At 58.6% G+C, this 21,644-nt stretch overlaps 1 protein-coding gene across 5 annotated transcripts in view; it reads left to right on the top strand.

Moving 5' to 3' along the window:
- KIFC3 (kinesin family member C3) overlaps window positions 1–21,431 on the top strand; it is a 37,137-nt gene extending 15,706 nt beyond the window's left edge. For 4 of the 5 annotated variants that reach the window (XM_057314280.1, XM_057314277.1, XM_057314278.1 and 1 more), the window contains 16 exons: window positions 9,235–9,300; window positions 9,836–9,979; window positions 10,129–10,368; window positions 10,870–11,043; window positions 11,604–11,751; window positions 11,828–11,958; window positions 13,259–13,370; window positions 14,628–14,809; window positions 15,757–15,861; window positions 17,541–17,671; window positions 18,175–18,298; window positions 18,511–18,640; window positions 18,724–18,953; window positions 19,154–19,288; window positions 19,825–19,933; window positions 20,710–21,431. In XM_057314280.1, coding sequence (XP_057170263.1) covers window positions 9,235–9,300; window positions 9,836–9,979; window positions 10,129–10,368; window positions 10,870–11,043; window positions 11,604–11,751; window positions 11,828–11,958; window positions 13,259–13,370; window positions 14,628–14,809; window positions 15,757–15,861; window positions 17,541–17,671; window positions 18,175–18,298; window positions 18,511–18,640; window positions 18,724–18,953; window positions 19,154–19,288; window positions 19,825–19,933; window positions 20,710–20,735 — 2,187 coding nt within the window. In that variant the 3' untranslated portion in view covers window positions 20,736–21,431. Of the gene's footprint in view, window positions 1–9,234; window positions 9,301–9,835; window positions 9,980–10,128; window positions 10,369–10,869; window positions 11,044–11,603; window positions 11,752–11,827; window positions 11,959–13,258; window positions 13,371–14,627; window positions 14,810–15,756; window positions 15,862–17,540; window positions 17,672–18,174; window positions 18,299–18,510; window positions 18,641–18,723; window positions 18,954–19,153; window positions 19,289–19,824; window positions 19,934–20,488; window positions 20,518–20,709 lie in introns of all 5 variants that reach the window. The other variant, XM_026494858.4, reaches the window with a different exon arrangement.
- Window positions 21,432–21,644: the final 213 nt, after the last annotated feature.

The raw sequence follows: 21,644 nt of genomic DNA, 5'->3' as shown, positions 1-21,644 counted from the left end.
TCTGTGGCGCCCCAGCATGCCGGCCTTCTGCTTGGGGGAACATCACTGAATAGCGTGACTTGTTCTCGCTTCCAGGGAGCCGCAGATTACTTTCATGCGTTTTCTTCCAGCGTACAGGTGTGTCCTTTTCTCAAGAACTACCTGTTTTGACTGCCTGGCCCTTGCTGAGTTAGGTGGGCCTCCTTGAGGTGTCCCTAGTGCCCCTGTCTCCCTCTGAGACACTGACGCCATTATTTGCTGCCTCCAGGCCTGTCTGCCTCACTGTCAGGGGCTCCTCTCCACCGCGGGGTAACACACCAGTTTTGTGTCTCTGTTGCCTCCTGCAGCGCCCCTCTGCCTCACTCTCTCAGATGTTTGCAGAGGGCCTGGTATGCACTGGGCACCAAGCTAACCACTGGGGACGTCCAGGTGCGCAGGCACGCCCTGGCCTAGGGTCTAGGCGAGAACAGACATTTGGTATATGCACCCGTGTTAAGTTAAAAGAGTAACGAGGGCTGTGCAGGTGGGCACACACAGGGCATGAGGGCTTGTACCAAGGCCTTTGTCCGGGACATCGGGACCTTTCAGGGAGGTCAGGGACAGCCTCCTTGAGAAAGTAGTGCTGGAGCAAAGCAGAGGAAGTGGGTTCTAAGCTGAGAGAACAGTCTGTGCAAAGGGACTGTGGCAGGAGGAGCAAGATGAGTATAGGGGCAGAACAAAGGTTTGGGTAGCCCTGTGGGGCTGGGGGCTGGTCCAGGGCTCACACCCTGCAGCACGTGCCTGGTCCGTGGCAAGAGCTTAGCAGCAGCTCTTCTTTCCCTGACCTTCTCCAGGTTAGGCTGTCCTGGCACTTCATTTTTGAAAAAGTCTTTAAAAGTCTTTTTTTAAGGGCTTTACTGAAATATAATTCACATACCATAAAATTCACCCCTTTGAGGTATACAATTTAAAGTTCTTAAGTATATTAGGACGGTGATGTGGCCATCACCGCCATCTAATTTCAGAACGTTTTCATCCCCCTCAACAGGCCTGTTTAGTCACTCCCCCGCCCCTTCCCCCCACAACCCCTGGCAACCAGGGGTCTGCTCTCTGTCTGTATGGGTTTGCCTTTCCTGAACATTTCATAGAAACAAAGTCATAACAATACGTGGCCTTTCATGACTTTGAACAAATTTTCAAAAAATTTTTTCTTTTACTTTTTTATTTTTTGCAAAGATTTTAATGTATTTATTTGAGAGAGAGAGTGAGAGCAGGTGAGACTGGGGAGGCAGAGGGAGAAGCAGACTCCCCACTGAGCAGGGAGCCTAGTGCGGACCTCGAGCCCCAGACCCTGACATCGTGACCTGAGCCGAAGGCAGATGCGTAGCGGATTGAGCCACCCAGGTGCACCACTTAGCAAAATCTACTTGCTTTTTACAGGGGAAGTTGAAGGTGAGGCATCTCAGCTTTTTTGGGGTCTTTGTGCCCCGGCTTTCCAGACCATCCCAGCCCCTGTCCTCTCCCATCCCCGGCTCCCCTGGACGATTGGGAGAATTTCAGATGGTTCCTCATCTTTGCTCGTGTTTTACCCTTGAACTTGCTCACTGCCAGTTCTTTCCTGAAAATCTCGGGGGATGCACCTGGAGCTCCGGGTCTTTGGGCTCCTCTTCGGAGGGTCCAACACTGTAGAGCGGTGTCCGACCACATGGGCCAGGAGCCGGGTTCGAATCCTGACTTTGGGCACTACTCAGTTAGCTGTGTGACCTTGGGCTGGTTAATTACCACTCTTCACCTCAGTTTCCTCATCTGTGAAATGGGCATCATAGCACCTGATGAGATGAGCCAATAGTGTTGGTGTTGCTGCCACCACCACCATCTGTACTGGGAAGAGCTTTGGATTTGGAATCACGTGGATTCTAGTCCTGGCCGCGCCGTGTGCTCGCTGGGCAGCTGTGGGAAGTCACTGCGTCCCTGAGCCTTCATGTACCATTCTCTGAACCGGGGCTGATACCTGTTGCTTCGTGGTTATTGGACAGATCAGTCGTGAGACTGGACAGAAAAACGGGTGGCAGACTGTAAAGTGCCATGCCTCGTGAGCTATCGCTTCTGCGTGCTCTGGTCGCCTGTCGGGCTCACTGTGGTTTGACCCAGATCGACCTTCCTGCTCTTCTGAATGTTGCTCATTTAAGAAAAGGAACGGACAGGCTGCTTCATGCTCTCGGTGCCTTGTTCCCAGCCTCGTCTAGACTCGCCCTCTGAATGCGGCTGCCTTCCCGTGCCGCGCTTCCTGAAGGGCAGGGTAGCCCTGGTAGTTGCATTTGAGGGCCCTGTGGGGGTCCCACAGACCTGAGCTTCAGTCCGACGGCCACCACTTCGCTGTCAGGTGCCCTTGAGCGAGTTGCTCAACTAAGGCTTAATCTCTTGGAATCTCAGTTTTTCTTCCCGGAAAGTGGGGATAATGTACCTACCCCCCAGAATTGGGGGGTTCAAAGTGATGATCTTAGGAAGCCCCCGTGCCCTGCTGGCAAAGCTGACTCAGTAAAGGGGGCTGCTGTTATCCCCGCTGGGACCTGGGCTTGTGGGGGCGGCGGGAGTCTTTGGAGGCGTACCCACTGATAAATGTCAGATGGAGATATTTGTACTGACCGGGGGGCCCAGCGCGCTCCTTGCGGGGAGCAGTCGGACCAAAGTCCTCAGTCTTCAGGCATCCAGCTGACATAGGCCACGGAGGCCACTGGTGTTGGTGTGGCTGTGGCTGGTCTGGATGACCCTCCCCGACATTGGCAACAACAGCCCCGGGCCACATCCTGGTGGCCTCGAGCTCCCCTCTCCTTTGTGGATGTCCCTGGAGCAGCGCGCTGCCCACTCCCAAGGCTCCTGCGAGTGTTCCACGTGCGCGGACTGCACTCCCCCCTCATTGCCCCTGAACCTCAAGATAGTGCCTTAAAAAGTCATGCCCAGAGGCCACAGACTGGCAGACTAGATCCAGCCTTCAAATGGGTCTTGTTTGCCTGCTTTGTTTCTTTTTTTTTTTTAACCATTAGAAACATTGTGATTATACATAACATAAAATTTACCATTTCAACCGTTTTGAAGTGTACAGCGCAGTGGTATTAAGTATATCCACGCTGCTGTGCAGCCATCACCACCGTCAGCCCCAGAACTCTTCACCTCGCAAACCTGAGACTGTTCCCATTAAATACTAACCAGCCAATCCCCCACCCCGCTCCCCCAGCCCCTGCCACCCACCGTTCTGCTCTCTGTCTCTGTGAATTCAGCCACTCCTGGTGCTTTGTGTAAGTGGGATCGCAGTATCTGTCTTCTGTGACCGGCTTAGTTCACTCACCATAATGCTTTCCAAGTTCATCCATGCTGTTGCAAATGGCAGGATTTCCTTCTTCTTCTTCTTTTTTTTTTAAGATTTTATTTATTTATTTGAGAGAGAGAGAGCATGAGCGGGGTGTGGGGGGAGCAGAGGGAGGAGAAGAAGCTGACTCCCTGCTGATCAGGGAGCCCAGCACAGAGCTCGATCCCAGGACCCCAGGATCATGACCGGAGCCACCCAGGCGCCCCAGGATTTCCTTCTTTTTTTAAGGCAAAATAATATTCCATTGTATGGATACACGCACTTCGCTTATCCATTCATTCGTCAGTGGACACTGGGTTGCTTCCACATTTTAGCTATTATGAATAATGCTGCTACGACCATGGGTGTGCAGATATTGCTTCGAGATATTTTAATTCCTTTTTTGGTAAATACGCCAAAGTGCAATTGCTGGATCATAGGGTAGTTCTAGTTAAAATTGTTTGAGTAATCTACCGTTTTGTCCTCCACACTGGGTACGCCATTTTACATTCCCACCAGCAGTGCACAAAGGTCCCAGTTTCTCCACATTCCCAGCAATATCTGTTATTTTCTGAGGGTTTTTTAAAATCCTAGCCATCATAATGGGTGTGAAGTGGTCTCTTATTGTGGCTTTGGTTTGTAGCTCCCTAATGACTAATGACATCGAGCATCTTTTCATGTGCTTATTGGCCATGTGTCGGTCTTCATTGGAGAAATGTCCATTCAAGTCCTTTGCCCATCTGATTGCTTTTTTGTTTGTTTTTGTTTTGTTTTTTTGTGGTTGAGTTGTAGTTCTCTCTATATTCTGAATATTAACCCCTTATCAGTATATGATTTGCAGATAGTTTCTCCCATTTCATGGGTCGCCTTTCTGCCCTGTTTTTGGTGTCTTTTGATGCACAAAAAGTTTTATTGTGATAAAGTCCAGCTTATCTATTTTGTCTTTTGTTGCCTGTGTCGTTGGTGTCCCATCCAAGACAGCACTGCCAAATCCAGTGCCGTGAAGGTTTTCCTCTATGTTTTCTTCTAAGAATTCTATAGTTTTAGATTTTACGTTTAGGTCTTTGCTCTGTTTTGAGTTAATTTTGTCTGTGGTGTAAGGCAAGGGTCCATTCTTTTGCATGTGAACGTACGGTTTCCCAACACCGTTTGTTGGAAAGACTGTCCTTTCCCCATTGAATGGTCTTGGTACCCTTGTCAAAAAGCACTTGACCACATATGTGAAGGTTTATTTCTGGGTTGTCTATTCTATTCCACGGGTCTCTATGTCTGTCTTCATGCCAGTACTTCATTATTTTCGTTGCTTTAGCTTTGTAGTAACTTTTGAAATCAGGAAGTGTAAGATCTCCAACTTTCTCTTCTTTTGCAAGTATATTTTGGCTATTTGGGGTCCTTTGAAATTTCATATGAATTTTAGGATGGATTTTTCTATTTCTGAAAAAAATGTCATTGGGACTTTGATGGGGGTTACATTGAGTCTGATGATCCCTTTGGGTGATACTGACATCTTCAGAATATGACAATCCATGAACAGGAGATGTCTTTTCTCTTAAGATTTTTATTTATTTATTTGAGAGAAAGAGAACGAGAAGGGAGAGGGACAGAGGGAGAGGGAGAAGCAGGCTCCCCACTGAGCAGGGATCCTGACGTGGGGCCCGATCCCAGGACCCCGAGATCACAACCTGAGCCAAAGGCAGACACCGAACGGACTGAGCCACCCAGACGCCCCGGGATGTCTTCATTTACCAGTGTCTTCTTTAATCGATTCCAGCAACATTTTATAGTTTTCAATGTACAAATCTTTTGCCTCCTTGATTTAGTTATTCCTATTTTATTCTTTCTGATGCTATTGTAAATGGAAATTTTTCCTAAATTTCCGTTCGGGATTGTTCATTGTTAGTGTGTAGAAGCACAACTGGTTTTTTTTTTAAAGATTTTTTAAAAAAGGTTTTATTTATTTATTTGACAGAGGGGGAGAGAGCGAGCACAAGCAGGGGGAGCAGCAGGCAGAGGGAGAGGGAGAAGCAGACTCCCTGTGGAGCAGGGAGCCCCATGTGGGGCTGGATCCCAGGACCCCGGGATCATGACCTGAGCCAAAGGCAGACGCTTAACCGACTGAGCCACCCAGGTGCCCTAGTTGTGAATTTTTAAACCTTAGTTAAGTTCACATAAAAATCTGGACTTCCTATTTTGTCAGAAAATATTGGAAGACGAGGCATCTCTGGGCTGCCATTCCCACGTGGCACCCGCGGCCTGGAGCCTTGGAGCAGCTCCTGCCTTTGCCAGAAGTGAGCGTCCTTCCTCTGGCGCCCCAGCGGGGCCCCGGCCTCCAGCAGCCCTCCTGCCCCACGGCCTGCCTGGCAGCCTCCCTCAGAGACCCTGCTCTACCTGGCCGTTGTTCAGTCAGCATTCTTTCTACGTGCATTTACTGAGCACCTGCTGTGTACCAGCTGCCGTCCTAGGCGCGGGAGTGGGGCACCCACTCAAGAGACAAATATCCCTGCCTTTAGGGGCCTTCATTCTAACAATAGAACTCATTAAGTGCTTTACGTGTATTATCTCATTTAATCTCACTTAATCCTGCAGACATTCTCCCAGGGGTAGCCTCATTATCCCAAGGAGGAAAGCAAGAGGCAAGGCCATGTTGAGACTTCTCCAAGGTCATGGGGGGGGGGGTGATGTCTGTGTTAGAAAGCTGGGCTGTCTGGCCTGAGAACCCACGTGCTCAACTGTTGCTCAGCGGCAGAAGGACTCGAATGTGAAAACTTGGCCGTGGGCAGGGCAGGGTGGATGCGGCTAGATAGGCACAGTCAGCGGTCGTGTGGCCAGGAGTCAGGTGTCCTGCGAGGGGGCGTGTGTGGGGACAGGATGGAGTGCTTCCCAGGGCTGCCCCTCTGGCCTCTGTTTCCTTGAGGTGTTCTGGATCCCAGGACCTCTTGCCTTTTCAGCTCAGCAACGCCTTGGTCCTGCTGTTGGGAGAGCCCTCTTTTCCTCCGAAGAGAGCTGGTGATCGTGAGCCAGTCTTGGTGGGAGGTGGGGAGGTAATCAGCAGGTTGTCTGCACTGATGGGAGCAGACAGCTGAGAACACAGACCTGTGCACGGCAGCCCCGCCCTCTTCGGAGCCTGCTTCTGCGGAGAGATGCAAATGCGGGTTTGTGTCAGACAGGCCCCGGCTCCCGCTCCCACGGAGGCCCTCTGCGCCAGGCCCATGACCCAGTTTCTCCGGCTGCCGGGGAGCCTGAGCCTGGGCAGGGATGGGGCACAAACCCAGCCTGGTCCCTTCCTCGGCCCTGGGGTTGACATCGGCAGCCTGCCAGGAGCCTGCTTCTCCTTTGGCCTGGCTCTTTGTACGCAGGAGTGTGCGTGCTGCTTGTCCGCTGCTACTTCAAGTGCTTATTGAGTATCTACCGGGTGCTGGTCACCTGCTGGGGTCACCTGCTGGGGCCAGGTGTCTCAGGGGTGATAGGGAAGGTCCCTGCCCTCTATGCCTCCAGGTGCAAGCACCACCCTGACTCCAGGATGGGGCGGGTGTGCGAAGGGATGCCTACAGGAGCTCTCTCCCCTGGAAGGCCTTGCTCTCTGGTCCGGTTCACCCCCAGCACCCCACTTTCTGCCCTCCCCGCTCCTGAAGCAGAGTCCTCTGGGTGGAGGGCGACCGTCCCGCTCCTGAGCAGCACACATTTTCACTCCCCAACCCCAAATGCAGCTGGCCTGCCGGGCACCGTCCCCATGCTCCACGGAGTGGCTTGGGCCTGATGGGCCCCCCCGCAGTGTTGGTGGCCTGTGTCCCACCCCGCTGTCCCAGGCGAACCAGGAGATGACTGATATCTCTGACGAAAAGAGTCTCTTGCAGCTCTTCCTCAACCCCCCACCCACACCCCCAGCCTGCCCCCTTTTGCAGCCACTTCCTTTTGGGGCACCCCTCAGAGATTCCAGGCAGAGCCCAGGAGCACCCAGAGTTCTGATTGTGATGCAAGAAGGGAGCAGGAGCCTGGGCTGCAGGCCAGTGGCGGGCGGGCATCCCGACCCCCCGAGTAAGCACTGGAAAACCCCGCTTTCGCTGCATCCGGCTCGGAGCCCCGGTGGCATTAGGGACAAGCGAGGTCAGAGCACACCCAGCTCGGTGCTGAGGAAGCAGCCTGTCTGGGGCACCTGCTCAGTGCAAGTGGGTCTTCCCGGGGTGATTTCTGAGGGAAGGAAGGGGGGCGGGGACACCCCAACCTTTCCAAGGGAGGTAGACCCACCTATTTCAGGATGGGGGAGTGTGAGAGGAATACATATTATTTGAGACTTAAAAATTGCCTGAAAGCACCAAGAATTTGTCGGGCATAATCCTGTAGTCCAGAGACCTCCACTTTTTGGTGTTGCAGGCCCAGTTTTGTTTTTGGGTTTTTGACTTAGTATGTTGAGGAGTCTTCCTCCAGGTCACTTAAAACTTCTGACAAACACGGCGGTAACCATAGCCGCGCCAGCACTCGCCGTGACTTACCTGACCATTCCCCTGATGCTGGGTGGGGAGGTTACGCCCAGCTCCGCGGCCAGGGAGTAACAGGCTGCCTTCTGCGAGATGTCCCTCGCTCGGCGCTAAGGCCAGAGGAACGGAGCGCTGCTCAGGCCAGGCTCTCAAGGGAAGGGGTGCTGCAGCGGGCAGAGAAGAGGCACAGGCCTGGTCTTCGGTCCATTTGCTCCCCCACCAGCTGCCCTCTCCAGCTCCGGGAGCCCGAGCTCCTATGTGCATGTCTGCATGCTGCCACAGACTGCGGATGACATCAGCCATGTAAAATGGGGAGCTCTGACACACCCCGACATCCCAACATCTGGCCTCTCTTGAAAGGTCAGAAGTTTGGAGACGTGGGCCTGCGTGTTCCTGGCCGTGGCCTGCAGGGAGGGCGCCGTGGATGCTTCCTCCGGGTGGACCTGCGCTGCCCCTCACCCGCCTTACCTGGCTGGCCTGGCCCCTGCAGGCAGCAGACTCGCTCAGCTGTCACTTAGCAATAAGAACCTAGTGCTTTGTGGCCTGCTTGGGTAAAAGCCACTTCCTAGCCCCCCACAGAGTGAGTCTGACTCTCACTGGGCCTTCTCAAGGTGAGGTGCAGTCAAGTACGGTCATTCACAGAATGTTCTGTGAGAAGACCCCCAAATGCTCTGAGGAACACTGGTGCCAAAGTGATAGGCTGTATTTTTGGGTTACTTCCCAGGAGGTTCCTGGAGGGGGGCTAATGTGGAATTGGGGTCTGGGGCCTGCAGGAGGGGTGGCCACCTAGAGGACAGCTCAAGGGGAGTGTCGCCGTCCTGGGATGTGCACTCTCAGAGCTGGCATCTTGGTGGCTTCCCCTTCCCCAGGCTCTGGCTGAGCCAGGCCACCTTTGCTTCCTGATGGGGTGCGCACCCCCTTCTCTGCTGGCCCAACTCTCCAGCAAGGCAGAGTGGGAGCTGGGGGTGGGGGGGGACACACAGGTCTGAGATGTGCCCTGTCGCTGGTAGACCTGTCTGCACAGGCTGACTTGCCAGGCACCCCATGAATGGAAGAATCTAGGGACTGGGCAAAGACTGATGTAGGTTTTGTCGTGTCTGGAGTTTATACAATTTGGGAGCCCTTTAAAAAAAAAAGAATATGAAATTACAAATATCTAAGTAGACACAGGCCATGGCAAGGGCGCGTGCAAGGCAGAGGTCCTGAGGGTCAGCTTCCTGAGTCTGGCGTGGCCTCAGAGGGGTGCAGGGGTCACCTCTGGTGTGCTTGCTCCCCAGACTTTCCCGAGAGCCTGGGCTACCTGGGTCTTGTGGTGGGCGAGTGTGCTGAAGGCTGTTGGGACGGGGCAGGTGTCTCGCCCGGAGTCCCAGGTGTGCCCTGATGCTTGCGCACAGGGAGGGCGGGGGCTGGAGGTGAGGAACCAGGCTCACCGTGACCGTGGCTTTGTGCCGGCAGGTGGAAAACCTGAAGGAGAAGCTCATTAGCCAGGCCCAGGAAGTGAGCCGCCTTCGATCTGAGCTGGTGAGGCTCAACATGCCGTCCTAAGGTGGGGGCTGCGGGGGGCTGGCCCGGCCTTGTGCAGACTGGCGCTTCCACATGGGTGCGGGACCCTATCCAGAGCCCTCATGTCCAGCCCAAGTGGGGGCCGCATCTGCGCCCAGCAGACTGCCATTCAGCCGGGGAGATGCTCCCTGAATACCTGTCACCACTCACTAGGCCCTCAGAGGCTGTGTGACCCCCAAACGGAGAGAGGTTAATTCTCGTCTGCTGATGTAAAGTAGGAGTGTGAACTCTGTGTATAAATACGACTCTCTTGTTACTTTCACACTCAGGAAAATAGAATGAGAGGGGCGGGTGAAGGCCGTCCCTCTGGCTCCCCTTCTCTCCTGTCTTCTCCTTATGTCCCTCTTGAGCTCCTGCTCGCCTCCCTCCCTCGCCCGCCTTTTTCTTTCTCTCCTGCTCTCTCCCCTGCCCTTGTCCCCCCTTGGCCTCCTCACTCTTTGCTTCCCGGGTCTGCCCTGGCCACATGCGCCCCCTGTGCCCCGGCTCTCTGCAGGGGGGCACGGACTTGGAGAAGCACCGTGACCTGCTGGTGGTGGAGAATGAGCGGCTGAGGCAGGAGATGCGGCGCTTCGAGGCCGAGTTGCAAGAGCTGCGGGGCAAGCCGGCGGCCCCCTGCGTGGGCTGCGAGCACAGCCAGGTGAGCGGGCTAGCCTGGCCCCATCTGCTCCCGGAGGGCCGGGTCCCTAACGGTGACCCCGGTCCCTCGCAGTGACCCCTGCCTGCTTGTCTGTCCTTCCCTCTGTCGCACGCTTGTCCCGGCCGCCGCTCCCGCCCGCCTGCCTGCAGGAGAGCGCCCAGCTCCGGGACAAGCTGTCGCAGCTGCAGCTGGAGGTGGCCGAGAACAAGGGCATGCTGTCCGAGCTGAACCTGGAGGTGCAGCAGAAGACCGACCGGCTGGCGGAGGTCGAGCTGCGGCTCAAGGACTGCCTGGCCGAGAAGGCGCAGGAGGAGGAGCGGCTGAGCCGGCGCCTGCGAGACAGCCATGAGACCATCGCCAGCCTGCGGGCCCAGTCGCCGCCCATCAAGGTGAGCCTCTGGCGGTGGCCCTTGCTCTCTTGGCCCCTGGTGCCCAGGGCAGGGCCGCACTGACGAGGGGCTTGTCTTGGTGAATGAGTAACAGCAAGTGTTTGGAAGAATCATTCCAGGTCTGCGCTCAGTCTCCGCCCCCCCCCCCCCCCCCACTTGCCGTCCAGGGCCAGGCACACAGTAGGCATCCGGCACCCGAGGCTTGAGGCGCCCACGCGTGCCAGGCACGGGTGTGGCGCATCTGAGAGTCTGCCCTCATCTTGGCCCTTCTTGTCTGTTCTGTGCCCGGGCTGGGGCCACAGCCAGGCTCTTGGTGGGCTTACTGAAATGAGAGGATTCCCTGGAAAGCCAGCACCTTGAAGCTCCTCTAGTTTTTTCCAGCGGCTCTGGGTGGGATGTCCCTGAGGATCCCCTCCCAAGGCCAGCTGCGTCTCAGGGCCCCCAGAGTGAGGCTGAGGCACCCTCGCACCTCCACACGCCTGTCTCTCCCTCCCCCCGCAGTACGTCATCAGGACCGTGGAGGTGGAGTCGTCCAAGACCAAGCAGGCCCTCAGCGAGTCCCAGGCCCGGAACCAGCACCTGCAGGAGCAGGTGGCCATGCAGAGGCAGGTGCTGAAGGAGATGGAGCAGCAGCTGCAGAGCTCACACCAGCTGACCGCGCAGCTCCGGGCGCAGGTGCACAGGCTGGGGGCGGGGCTGGGAGAGAGCGGGGGCACACCGGGCTGCAGAGCCAGAGGCGGGCCTTCAGTACAGTGCAGCGGGTCAGCACTCGGGGGGGGGGGGGGCACAGACCTGGGTTCTAGTCCCTTCTCTCCCTGGTTTTGTCTATGTCTCTGTTTCCTCTTCTGTAAAATGATGCGCTCGCAGAACCCACCTCCCCGGGGGTTGCTCAGGGACATAATTCCAAGAGTGTCCTCACACAGGGCCCAGCACACACGTTCTTGGAAAGGGGTCCTGGTCACTATTCTAACAAATGCTCTCCCCTGCTCTCCTCGGGCCTGTGGCTTGTGCTGGGGCAGGTGTTGGAGCTAATGAAGGGAGTAGCTGCATGGAGCTCACTGGCCTTTCGGGGAGCGAGATGACCATCCGCTCCTCTCCTGCGTGTGTGTTTGTGCGGACCTGTCGGGGGCGCTGTTCACTCACGTGCGTGTGTGGAGTAGGGCGCAGGGCTTCTTTCTGGCACCCACCCCTCTCCCTCCCGAGCCCCACGTTGAGTTTCTGGCCTGGGCCGTCAGATTGCCATGTACGAGTCAGAGCTGGAGCGGGCGCACGGGCAGATGCTGGAGGAGATGCAGTCCCTGGAGGAAGACAAGAACCGGGCCATCGAGGAGGCCTTTGCCAGAGCCCAGGTGGAGATGAAGGCTGTGCACGAGAACCTGGCAGGTGAGCTGGCTGGCTGGGCCCCCCACCCCCCGCAGCCCCTCCCCCTGTCCGCCTGACACCTCTCGCGTCCCCCAAGGTGTCCGGACCAACCTGTTGACGCTGCAGCCGGCGCTGCGGACCCTCACCAACGACTACAATGGGCTCAAGCGGCAGGTGCGCGGCTTCCCCCTGCTCCTGCAGGAGGCCCTCAAGAGCGTCAAGGCCGAGGTGAGTGCTGCGCGGACAGGGAGGCTCGCAGAGGCCCTGGAGCCCAGGGCTCCGTTGCAAAATGCTGCAAACCCCCCAGGCAACAGCTCTCCTCCCCCACTCACACGGGCTGAGAAACAGACTGGTCAGGGGCGGGTGTTTGGTATTTGTCTTATGACTCTTTATTTTTTATTTTAATTTTTTAGAGTAGGGGGGAGGAGAGGCAGAGGGAGAATCTTAAGCAGACTCCATGCCCAGCACAGAGTCCAACACGGGGCTCGATCTCACGACCGTGAGATCAGGACCTGAGTCGAAATCAAGAGTCAGACGCTTAACCGACTGAGCTACCGAGGCGCCCTTATTATGACTCTTTAAACCAAGCATGCAACATATATCCTTATATTTCACACGTACTACATATATTCTTACATCTGTTAGTTTTCATTTTCTTAAGCTGTATTTGTATAGTATGAGAACAGCCAGTGTCTCTTAAGTGCCTCCTACGTGCTAAGCCTTTTATAGCTGTCAGCTCCTTGAATCGGCACCACAGCCCTGCAGGGTAGAGAGGCTGATATATTTTGGGAATAGAAAATAGTTCTTCTGTAAAATGGTTTTTTAGTGACAAATTTTTAGTGACAAAAATTATGTCACTAACACATGGACACAGTAGAAAGTTCAAGGTGTGCAGAAGGGCATCGGATGAAAAGGAAGGGCCCTTCTCCGGCACCCTGGCCGGCGCCCCCCCCTCCGCCGCCCGCCTGCCCCAGCCTTCTGAGCTCCTGAAGCCCGCGGATGTCTTTGGGTGCACAGACACTCTTCCCTTCTACCCAGCAAAGGGGAACATCTGCATGCGTGGTCTGCATTTTGCTTCTGCCCCTAATGAAGTGTGACTTGGAGATCGTTACCTCCCTGGTGCTACAGATCTGCAGACGAGAGGGCGTTATTCCCATTTTACAGATGAGAACAATGAGACCTGATGACTGAGCTGGCTGCCTTAGGTCCCCCAGCTGCTCAGGGGTAGAGCTGGAATTTGGCCCCGGCTGACTCATATGATGGTTAGGTGCTAGTCCTGGGGAGTGAGGGCGGAGGCCCGGCTGTTGCTGTAGCAGCAGGGCAACCTGGAGCTTCGTCTCTTTGAGGCTCGGTTTATTCCTCTGTCAAGGGGGCCCGGCAGCCGCACCTCCCTGCGGGGGCTGTTGGAAGGAGTTGACGTGGGACAGCCCACGCCACGTCCTCAGCCCGGGGTGGGAGGCGGGCGCAGGCCGCGCCGTAAGCCGGGTGGTGGAGCCAGCCCCCGACAGCACTGTGCGGCCCCCGCCAGATCGGCCAGGCCATCGAGGAGGCCAACAGCAACAACCAGGAGCTGCTGCGCAAGTACCGCCGGGAGTTGCAGCTGCGGAAGAAGTGTCACAACGAGCTCGTGCGGCTGAAAGGTAACTGCCGGGGGGAAGCGGGGCGCCCGGGCATGGGGGTCCCGACCTGGCTCGGAGCCGATGCTGCCCTTCGCCCCAGCCCAGCACCACGCCTTGGGGCCTGTGCCCGGTCCCTGAGGGGCTACTGTGGGTCCCGCTCTCTGGATATGGAGACCCCGGGCCCAGAGAAGTCGGGGAACTGGCTCAAACCTGCATGGCTACTAAATGGTCCACCCTGGACCTGGACTTGGATCCGTCCACCTTTGAAGCCCTCCCCCCTTGCCCGTGGCAGCCCCAGCTGGGGTAGGGAAGCCCTGGGCGGTGGGTGGCTGGCAGGTGGCTTGTTCTGACCGAGGGCCTGGTGGGGCTTGAGACTGCCTGTCCACCGCACAACGGGTGAAGGAGGGTTGCTCTGGCCAGTGCTGTTCCAGATGCTGAGACGTGGCCATGGGTCCACAGGTGCTGTGGCTACAGTGCTCACTGCAGCTGGGGCAGGGGGCACACGGTGATCAGTAATCACCCAGAGAACGGAGACACTGCCTTTGTTATCGGGCGGGGAGGGGCTCTAAGATCCGCTCGGTGTCTGACAGTCAGGGGTGTTGCTGGGCTTCCTGGAGGAGGCAAAGCCGCAGCTGAGGCCTGGATAGTGAGTTGGCTTGTACAGGTGAAGGGGAAGGTGGGGACATGCTGGCTGTTGTGGGTGAGTTTTTCATTCAGGAGCACTGAGCTCCCACGGAAGGGCTTGAAGCAAGGGGATGGCACACTCTATGCCCCCAGTCACCTCAGAGCTGCCTGGTTGCCCGTCCCCATTCCCTGTGCTGTTTGTCCACCTGCTGTCTGGTTCTCTTTGCCCATCTCATTCCCAAGCCCTGTCCGGGCATTCGGAAAGCCCTTTCAGAATGACAGAACAAGTCCCTTGGCTTACTGGGACCCATGCCCCTCACTGTATAGAGGAAACTGAAGTCCAGAGATACAGAGTGTCCATTTGGTATCCCAACCGGACTGGGTGCAGTGCCCGAGCCCCACAATTGACCTTTCCTCCCTGTCCCCAGCGTGAAGCTCCCACTCTTAGCCGGTTTGCCCAGGAAGAAAGTGTACTGATACATGAATTCATGACAGTGTGAGTGACTGATAACAGCGTTGTGGGTGGCCTTGCTCAGAAGGCTGGGGGTTCCTGAGCCACCAGGCTGCTCAGGACACCAAAGGACGCCAGTGGGGAGGCAGTCTGATCTTGGCCAAGCCTGTATGTACCCTTCTGTCCTCCCCTACACAACCCAGGGAACATCCGGGTGATTGCTCGTGTCCGGCCAGTCACCAAAGAGGACGGGGAAGGACCTGATGCGACCAATGCTGTGACCTTCGATGCTGATGATGACTCCATCATCCATCTGCTGCACAAAGGAAAGCCTGTATCCTTTGAGCTGGACAAGGTCTTCTCCCCGAGGGCCTCACAGCAGGACGTGAGTGTGGCCCTGGGGGGAAAGGGATAGAGCAGTTGGTGGGGGGAGGGGACACGCAGGGAGAGATGATGGGGGCATGGCCAGAAAGAAATATAAGAATGGGAGAGACAAAATGGAGAAGCTTGGGGTGCTGGCATGCCTCGCTCCTTCCACCCGAGGAGAGGAGAGAGTGGGAAGCTAAGACACGATGAGAAGCCTCTGCGGGGAGGAGATTCAAGGACAGCCTAGGCCACCTACGCGGCCCTGCCCACCCTTACAGCCCCGCCCACGCTTAGGCCCCTCCCACGCACGTGTCCCTGTGTACCCACAGGGCCCCTCCCACCCGCGCAGTCCCTCCTACACTCAGTCCCGCCCACCCACCTGACCCTGGCGGCGTTGCTTCTCTAGCGGAGCAGAGCACCGGGCTCAGTCCCACAGGTCTTCCTAGGACTCTCCCGCTGCCCTGCAGAGCCCTCAGCCTGTGAGAGCCACGTGGTCTCGGCAGCGTTCTTGTCTCTGCCAGGGCTGACTGGCCAGGCCTGTCCTGCCTGTACCCTCCTGTCCCTGCGCTTGGCCCCACCTCTGCCCAGTCCTCTGCTGGCAGGCAGACAGGCTGCAGGAGGCGCCAGGCACGTGCTGGCCTCCTCCTTCGTTTTGCTGAGCTGTCCCTTAGTGTGGTAGAAGCTAGAGGTGGGGGCCCCTGAGCTCCAGGGCCGGGCAGCCCTTCCTCGGGTGCTGGTGGGCGGGAGGCACCGTCCTGTCTTCCCTTCGGTCTTGGCTACCCGATTGCCCACTGATGTCTGTTGTGACCTATTAGTCGTAAATTCTTCCACAGTAAGCCGCTTGCCAGTACCAGTACACGCCATGTTACTGCTGAAGGAGAGCGTGCTCGGGGGAGGTGGCTGGACTTAGAGCTGGTGGGGGGCGCACCGGGGGCTTGCCATCTCCATCCTGCGTCCCCTCCCCAGGTGTTCCAGGAGGTACAAGCCCTGATCACCTCCTGCATCGACGGTTTCAACGTCTGCATCTTCGCCTACGGCCAGACGGGTGCCGGCAAGACATACACGATGGAGGTGGGTGCCCGCTGCAGGGCAGGGGTTCCGCCGGCGAGAACCACCCCCTTGCCACCCTCGCGCTTTCAGGTTTCAGGTGGCACAGGAGCAGAGCCGGTCATCTGCTGCGTTAGCCCCAAGGCACCAGGCCTGAAGAGGGGGGCACCTTGCCCAGGAGGACCTGAGACGGTCCCGGTGGGTATGGGGTGGGCAGGGGCCCTGCCAACACTCAGACCTCAGGCAGAGATCCCTCTGATGCCGGAGTCTAGGCCAGACCGCCTGGAGGTCTCTCAGGAGGGGCTTTCATTTCGCCTCCAAGGACTTACGGCGCTCCTGCTGTTTGGCTGCCCTGCTCTGGGCCCTGGGGTGTTAGGGTGAATGAGGGCAGTCTCTGCTGCCAGGGTGGGGCCTCATCTCCCGGCTGGCGGCAGAGCCCCCACGGTGCAGAGGGGCGGGAGAGGGGAGCATTAAGAGGAGGAAGAATCGCAACTCTACATAAAAATGGAAGGTGGCCCCTGGGGGTGTCTTCCATGCGTTAGCATTTCCCCCAGCTCTTGAGGGGGTGCCGTGGGGTTCTCTGGAAGGGGTGAGGACAGGTGTCCCAGCGTCTGGACAGGCACCTTTCAGGGAGGCTGCCGTGGTGGCTCGCTCTTCCCTGTGTGGACCCTGCTGTTGCGCTACTTCTGGGACTGATGAGACCGCTTAGTGGGGGGCAGGCCAAGCAAGGGGGTGGGGGGTGAGGGGGTTGGGGTGGACTCCTAACTCTGTTTGGGTGCTCAGAGCTGGAGCATCTCTCCTCCAATACCTGCCGAGGCCCATGTACACCGGGCACGTTCTGGGGGCCGGGCACAGCTGTGACCAAAGTGTCACCCCCCCACCCCAAGCCAGCCCGCCAGTGGGGAGACAGCAGTGCCCACAGCAAATCTGGCTGTGTCCTGTCAGGTGCCAGGGGGGAATCAGTAGTGAGGGAGGGATCAGGCCTTTGAAGGGAGGATGAAGCCACCTGCCCTAGGAGGTGACACTGGAGCCAGCCGTGGGGGCGTGTGGGGAAGAGCATTCCAGGCACAGGGATCAGCAGGGCTGAGGCCACAAGGCCAGAGCATGCTAGGGGTAGTGAGGCCTGGCAGGGAGGCCCGAGCCCCAGAAGGCGGGGCGGGGGGGCGGGCTACATAAGGGGAGGAGACAGCTCAGGCGAGGACTCCAAATTTCTTTCTAGAAGGGCTGGCCAGCCCATCTGGCCCCAGGGCACTTGCGGCTCTGCCTGTGCCTCCCTTCCACCACTGACAGAGCCCTGCTCCTGGCCTCCCTGACATGAGCCACCCTCTGGGCAGTGGCAGGGAGATGATCGGTTCCCAGGGGGCCCCCAGGAGCGGGTATGCACCTGGTGCTCAGCAGCCCCCATGTGCTGGCCTGCGCCAACACTTCACCCAGCCCTTTGCTTTAAGTCTCAGGCTAGTCCTGGCAGGGCAGTGCCCTGGAAAGGTGGAGGAAACTGAGGCCCAAGAAGGTGATGTCACTTGCAACTAGGGGAGGCTGTTTGGGGGCAGACCAGTAGGCAGGCCGAAGCTTTGGGCAGAAAGGCTGGCCTGTGAGTGGTCGCCAGGGGGGAGGGGGCCACAGACCCCACACAAGCATCTGCATGGCCCACCCCTTGTGGTCGGGAGAGGCCTGGCTCACCAGGGCCTTGCTTCTGCCCCCAGGGAACCCCTGAGAACCCAGGCATCAACCAGCGGGCCCTGCAGCTGCTCTTCTCCGAGGTGCAGGAGAAGGCACCTGACTGGGAGTACACCATTACAGTCAGCGCGGCCGAGATCTACAACGAGGTCCTCAGGTGGGGGGCCCTGCACGCGGCACGGGCCTCTGGGCTGGCTTTGTGGTCCTCGTGGCCGTGCGGAGCCATGCGGAATGAAGCTCGGAGTCGGGGCCCCATGTCCTGCCCCAAACCGGTGGGCGGTGGGGAGGAGGGCTCGCTCTGAGTCCACGTGGGACACCCAGGTGCTCCTTTTCCCTCCAAGTCTACCCGTTCTCCCTGTAGGCTACACCAGGTGGTGAGAAATGAGAGCGGGGATTTGGGGGGCGCTGCCCACATGAGCTCAGTGCACCGTGGAGGCAGGAGTAGCACTACCATGAGACTTTTGGGGAACAGTCAGTCTCTGGCCCTCAGCAGACTGAGTGTAGGGGAGGACCTGGAGGGGAGAGGGGCTTAGCAGTTAAGGAAGGCTTCCTGAAGGTGTGATGTGGTGGGAGAACATTCCAGGTGGGGGCGGCGCGGGGAGCAGTGCAAGCAGAGGCAGAAGTGGGAGGAGGGAGTGACCATCTGGCCTGTCCGTGCAGGGACCTGCTGGGGCAGGAGCCCCAGGAGAAGCTGGAGATCCGGCTGTGCCCAGACGGCAGCGGGCAGCTGTACGTGCCGGGGCTGACGGAGTTCCAGGTGCAGAGTGTGGACGACATCAACAAGGTGCAAGCCTGGGGGGCCTGGGGGGCGGGGAAGCGCTGGGGAGACCCGCCCACAAGCCACGCGGAGCTGAACAGGACATGTGGGTTTCCGACGCAGCCTTTGCCAGGTCCTCAGGCCCTGGGGACACCCCCTCCCAGCAGTCCTCAGGGATGGGGTGATTCCAGAGCCCTCCCTACAAACCCTGCGCTTCTGCCCTCCCTGCTCCCCGCCAGGTGTTTGAGTTTGGCCACACTAACCGCACGACCGAGTTCACGAACCTGAACGAGCACAGCTCCCGCTCGCACGCCCTGCTCATCGTGACGGTGCGCGGGGTGGACTGCAGCACGGGCCTCCGCACCACGGGTGAGTAAGGGCCGCGGGCAGCCTGCTTGGAGGACCCCCGGCCCCCCAGGCGGCCTTGACCTGCCCGGGCGCCCTCCCCGCAGGGAAGCTGAACCTGGTGGACCTGGCTGGCTCGGAGCGCGTGGGCAAGTCGGGGGCCGAGGGCAGTCGCCTGAGGGAGGCACAGCACATCAACAAGTCGCTGTCGGCCCTGGGGGATGTCATTGCTGCGCTGCGCTCCCGCCAGGGCCATGTGCCCTTCCGCAACTCCAAGCTCACCTACCTGCTGCAGGACTCGCTCAGCGGGGACAGCAAGACGCTCATGGTGGTGCAGGTGAGGGCCTCCAGTGGGCCAGGCGGGCTGGCCGTCAGCGTGCGGGGCTTGGCCGGCACCACGACCGCGGACCCCCTGCCCCTGTGGCCCAGGAACCCCGGGCCGTGCAGGGAAGGGACCCTTATCCTCAGCAGCTCCAAAGTCAGTGCGCACGCTGCCCCCTCCAGTTCTGAGGGGGAATGAGCTCTCGTGTCCCCTAGGTGTCCCCCGTGGAGAAGAACACCAGTGAGACTCTGTACTCGCTGAAGTTTGCGGAGAGGGTGCGCTCTGTGGAGCTGGGCCCCGGGTCCCGCAGGGCAGAGCTCGGGTCCTGGTCCAGCCAGGAGCATCTGGAGGTATGGTGACTGCCATCGAGGCACCTTGGGCTGGCATGTCCAGGTCATGGGCAGGAAGGAGGGTCTGGGATGGGGGACGGACGAGGGGAAGATGCCAAAGGGGTGCAAGAGGGAGAAGGAGACTCCCTGCTGAGCGGAGAGCCTGACACGGGGCTCGGTCCCAGGGTCCTGGGATCGTGACCTGAGCCAAAGGCAGACATTTAACCAACTGAGCCACCCAAGCATCCCGGCCAGGAGCCTCTTTGGTCTAGATACTTCTTGGCCTCAGAACTACCTGTGGCCATCTCAGCTGGCTGGGGGCGGGCGGGTTGCAGGCTGGCACTCCGGTGCTCAGGAGTAACTCCTGCCCTTTTTTACATACGTTATGTCAGGTAGTTCTCGCAGTAACTGAGGTGGGGCTGTCCTCATGCCCATTGTGCAGATGAGCAGAGTTTCAGGAGGCGGGGGAGGGGAATGGTGGGGGGTGGGGGGAAGCACGGTGAAGATGGGGAGCCAGGGCAGCATGGCACCCACCCACCTCTCACATCTGCCCGCAGTGGGAGCCAGCCTGCCAGACCCCACAGCCCTCAGCACGAGCACACTCAGCCCCTGGCTCTGGGACCACCAGCCGCCCCGGCTCTATCCGGAGGAAGCTCCAGCCCTTGGGTGAGCCTTTGGGGAGTGGGCCATTGGGGGGTGTGTGGGTGGATAGCCACTGGATTGCCCTTGCCTGAATGGACTTTTTGTTTTTCTAAGTTCATAAAACTCATGCAGAACCTGTTTTACAACCTTTTCGGGTGCCGGGAAGTAGTCAGGGCAGGCAGTGCTAGGCCCATTTTACAGATGGGAAATCAAAGGCCCTTGGAGAGGGGGTAGTGTAAGGAGGAAGCTAGCCCTTGGGGCTCCTAGCAGGGCTGGTGGTTTGAGGCCTAGGACACAATTCTCTGAGGCTGGGCTCAAGCCATACATCTGCCAAAGCCGGCCAGGCACCCCTGCCATGGGCCTTGGCTCCTGGGGAGGGTGGGGGCAGGGCTCACCCATTTCCCAGGTGAGGAGTGAGCGCAGGCACGGGACTGGAAGCCAGAGCCCCAGCCCCCTACGTGGCCCCACTCACAGAGGGGCCTGGGAGGGCTGGATCCAAGGAGGTAGGGGCCGCAGGGTCCTGGGGGGTCCCAGCCCCAGGCAAGCCCACCAGTGAGACACCTGTCACTTTGATTGCAGCCTGACGGCTGGGGCTGCAGAGTCTCCAGGTGAGTGTGGGGCCAGCGGCCTGGGCCTGCCCACCCACCCGCCTGGCCACCTTGGGTTGCAGGGCTGTGCCGGGGAGAGGGCTGCTCAAGGCTGGGCCTGTCCTGCTGCCGCCCGCTGTCTGTGTGCTTCTGCCTGGCTCCCTCCCATCCGCATACCCCGAGGCTGACGAAACCTCTCTTCCCCTCCTGCAGGGAAGTCCAGGCCGGTGCCTGTGTGACGGACGTGTCCACCCTGCCAGCCCGGGGACTCAGGGACTGGGGCCTGAGGCCTCGCTGGCCTGCTCCTGCTGTAGCACCGGGAGCCCGGGAGGCGGAGGCTGGAGTGGAGGCAGCCCTCCTGCCTTGTATCTGCTCAGAGATGAGAAAACATGTTCAGAAGGAAATGGTGTCTCCTGGCCGTGGCTATGGGTGCAAAAGGCATGGGCTGGAAGGGCAGGGATGGCCCACTCTGCCTGGCAGGCCCGGGCCAACAGTGAGCCCTTGTGGGGAGGGCAGGAGTAGGGGGGAGGGTAGGCCGCTTGCCTGGCCTGGTTAGCCTCTTCCCCAGCCTGCCAGGCCCTGTGTGTAAGGGGTGGGCTGAGGAGCCCCCAGAAGGCACAGGAACCATGGGATCTGGGCAGCTGGCAGGCATCCTGGGGCAGCCCTGGCCTCACTCCCCCCGAGGCGGGCCCTGTGCCGGGTGTGTATATAGTGTTCCTAGGTGTACATAGGAGCGCGGCCCGCCCTGCCGAGGGCTGGGCTGTATTTATGGCTGGCGGGAGGCCAGGGGGTGGGGATTCTGCTGCTCACCTGCCTGGCCCCAGGCTCTCTCCTTACTCCCTGGCCTCTTGACATTTCCCCCTCTGAAATCCTATTTAAGAACTTTTGGAAGCTTAGCCATTTTTACTTATTAAAATAAAAACTTTTTTACACAAGTGTGGTCTGTAAGAGTTGGTCTCAGGGACCCCTGGTCAGACCACCGGGACGAGCCCTTGCCTTGGGCTCCCCCGCTGCTGGCTGATCACCCCCAGCCTCCCCCCCCCCCCCCCCATCAGACTGACCCACCCAGCAACACACTATCCTATAGATGGGAAACTGGCTTGAGAACCACAGCCAGCAGGGCTGGGCTGGCCTGGCTTACCTGTCTG

Source organism: Ursus arctos, unplaced genomic scaffold (genome assembly GCF_023065955.2).
Source record: "Ursus arctos isolate Adak ecotype North America unplaced genomic scaffold, UrsArc2.0 scaffold_19, whole genome shotgun sequence".
Taxonomy (NCBI): Eukaryota; Metazoa; Chordata; class Mammalia; order Carnivora; family Ursidae; genus Ursus; species Ursus arctos.
Note: the sequence above shows the minus strand (reverse complement) of the source record. Positions and strands in the feature narration are given on the sequence as shown.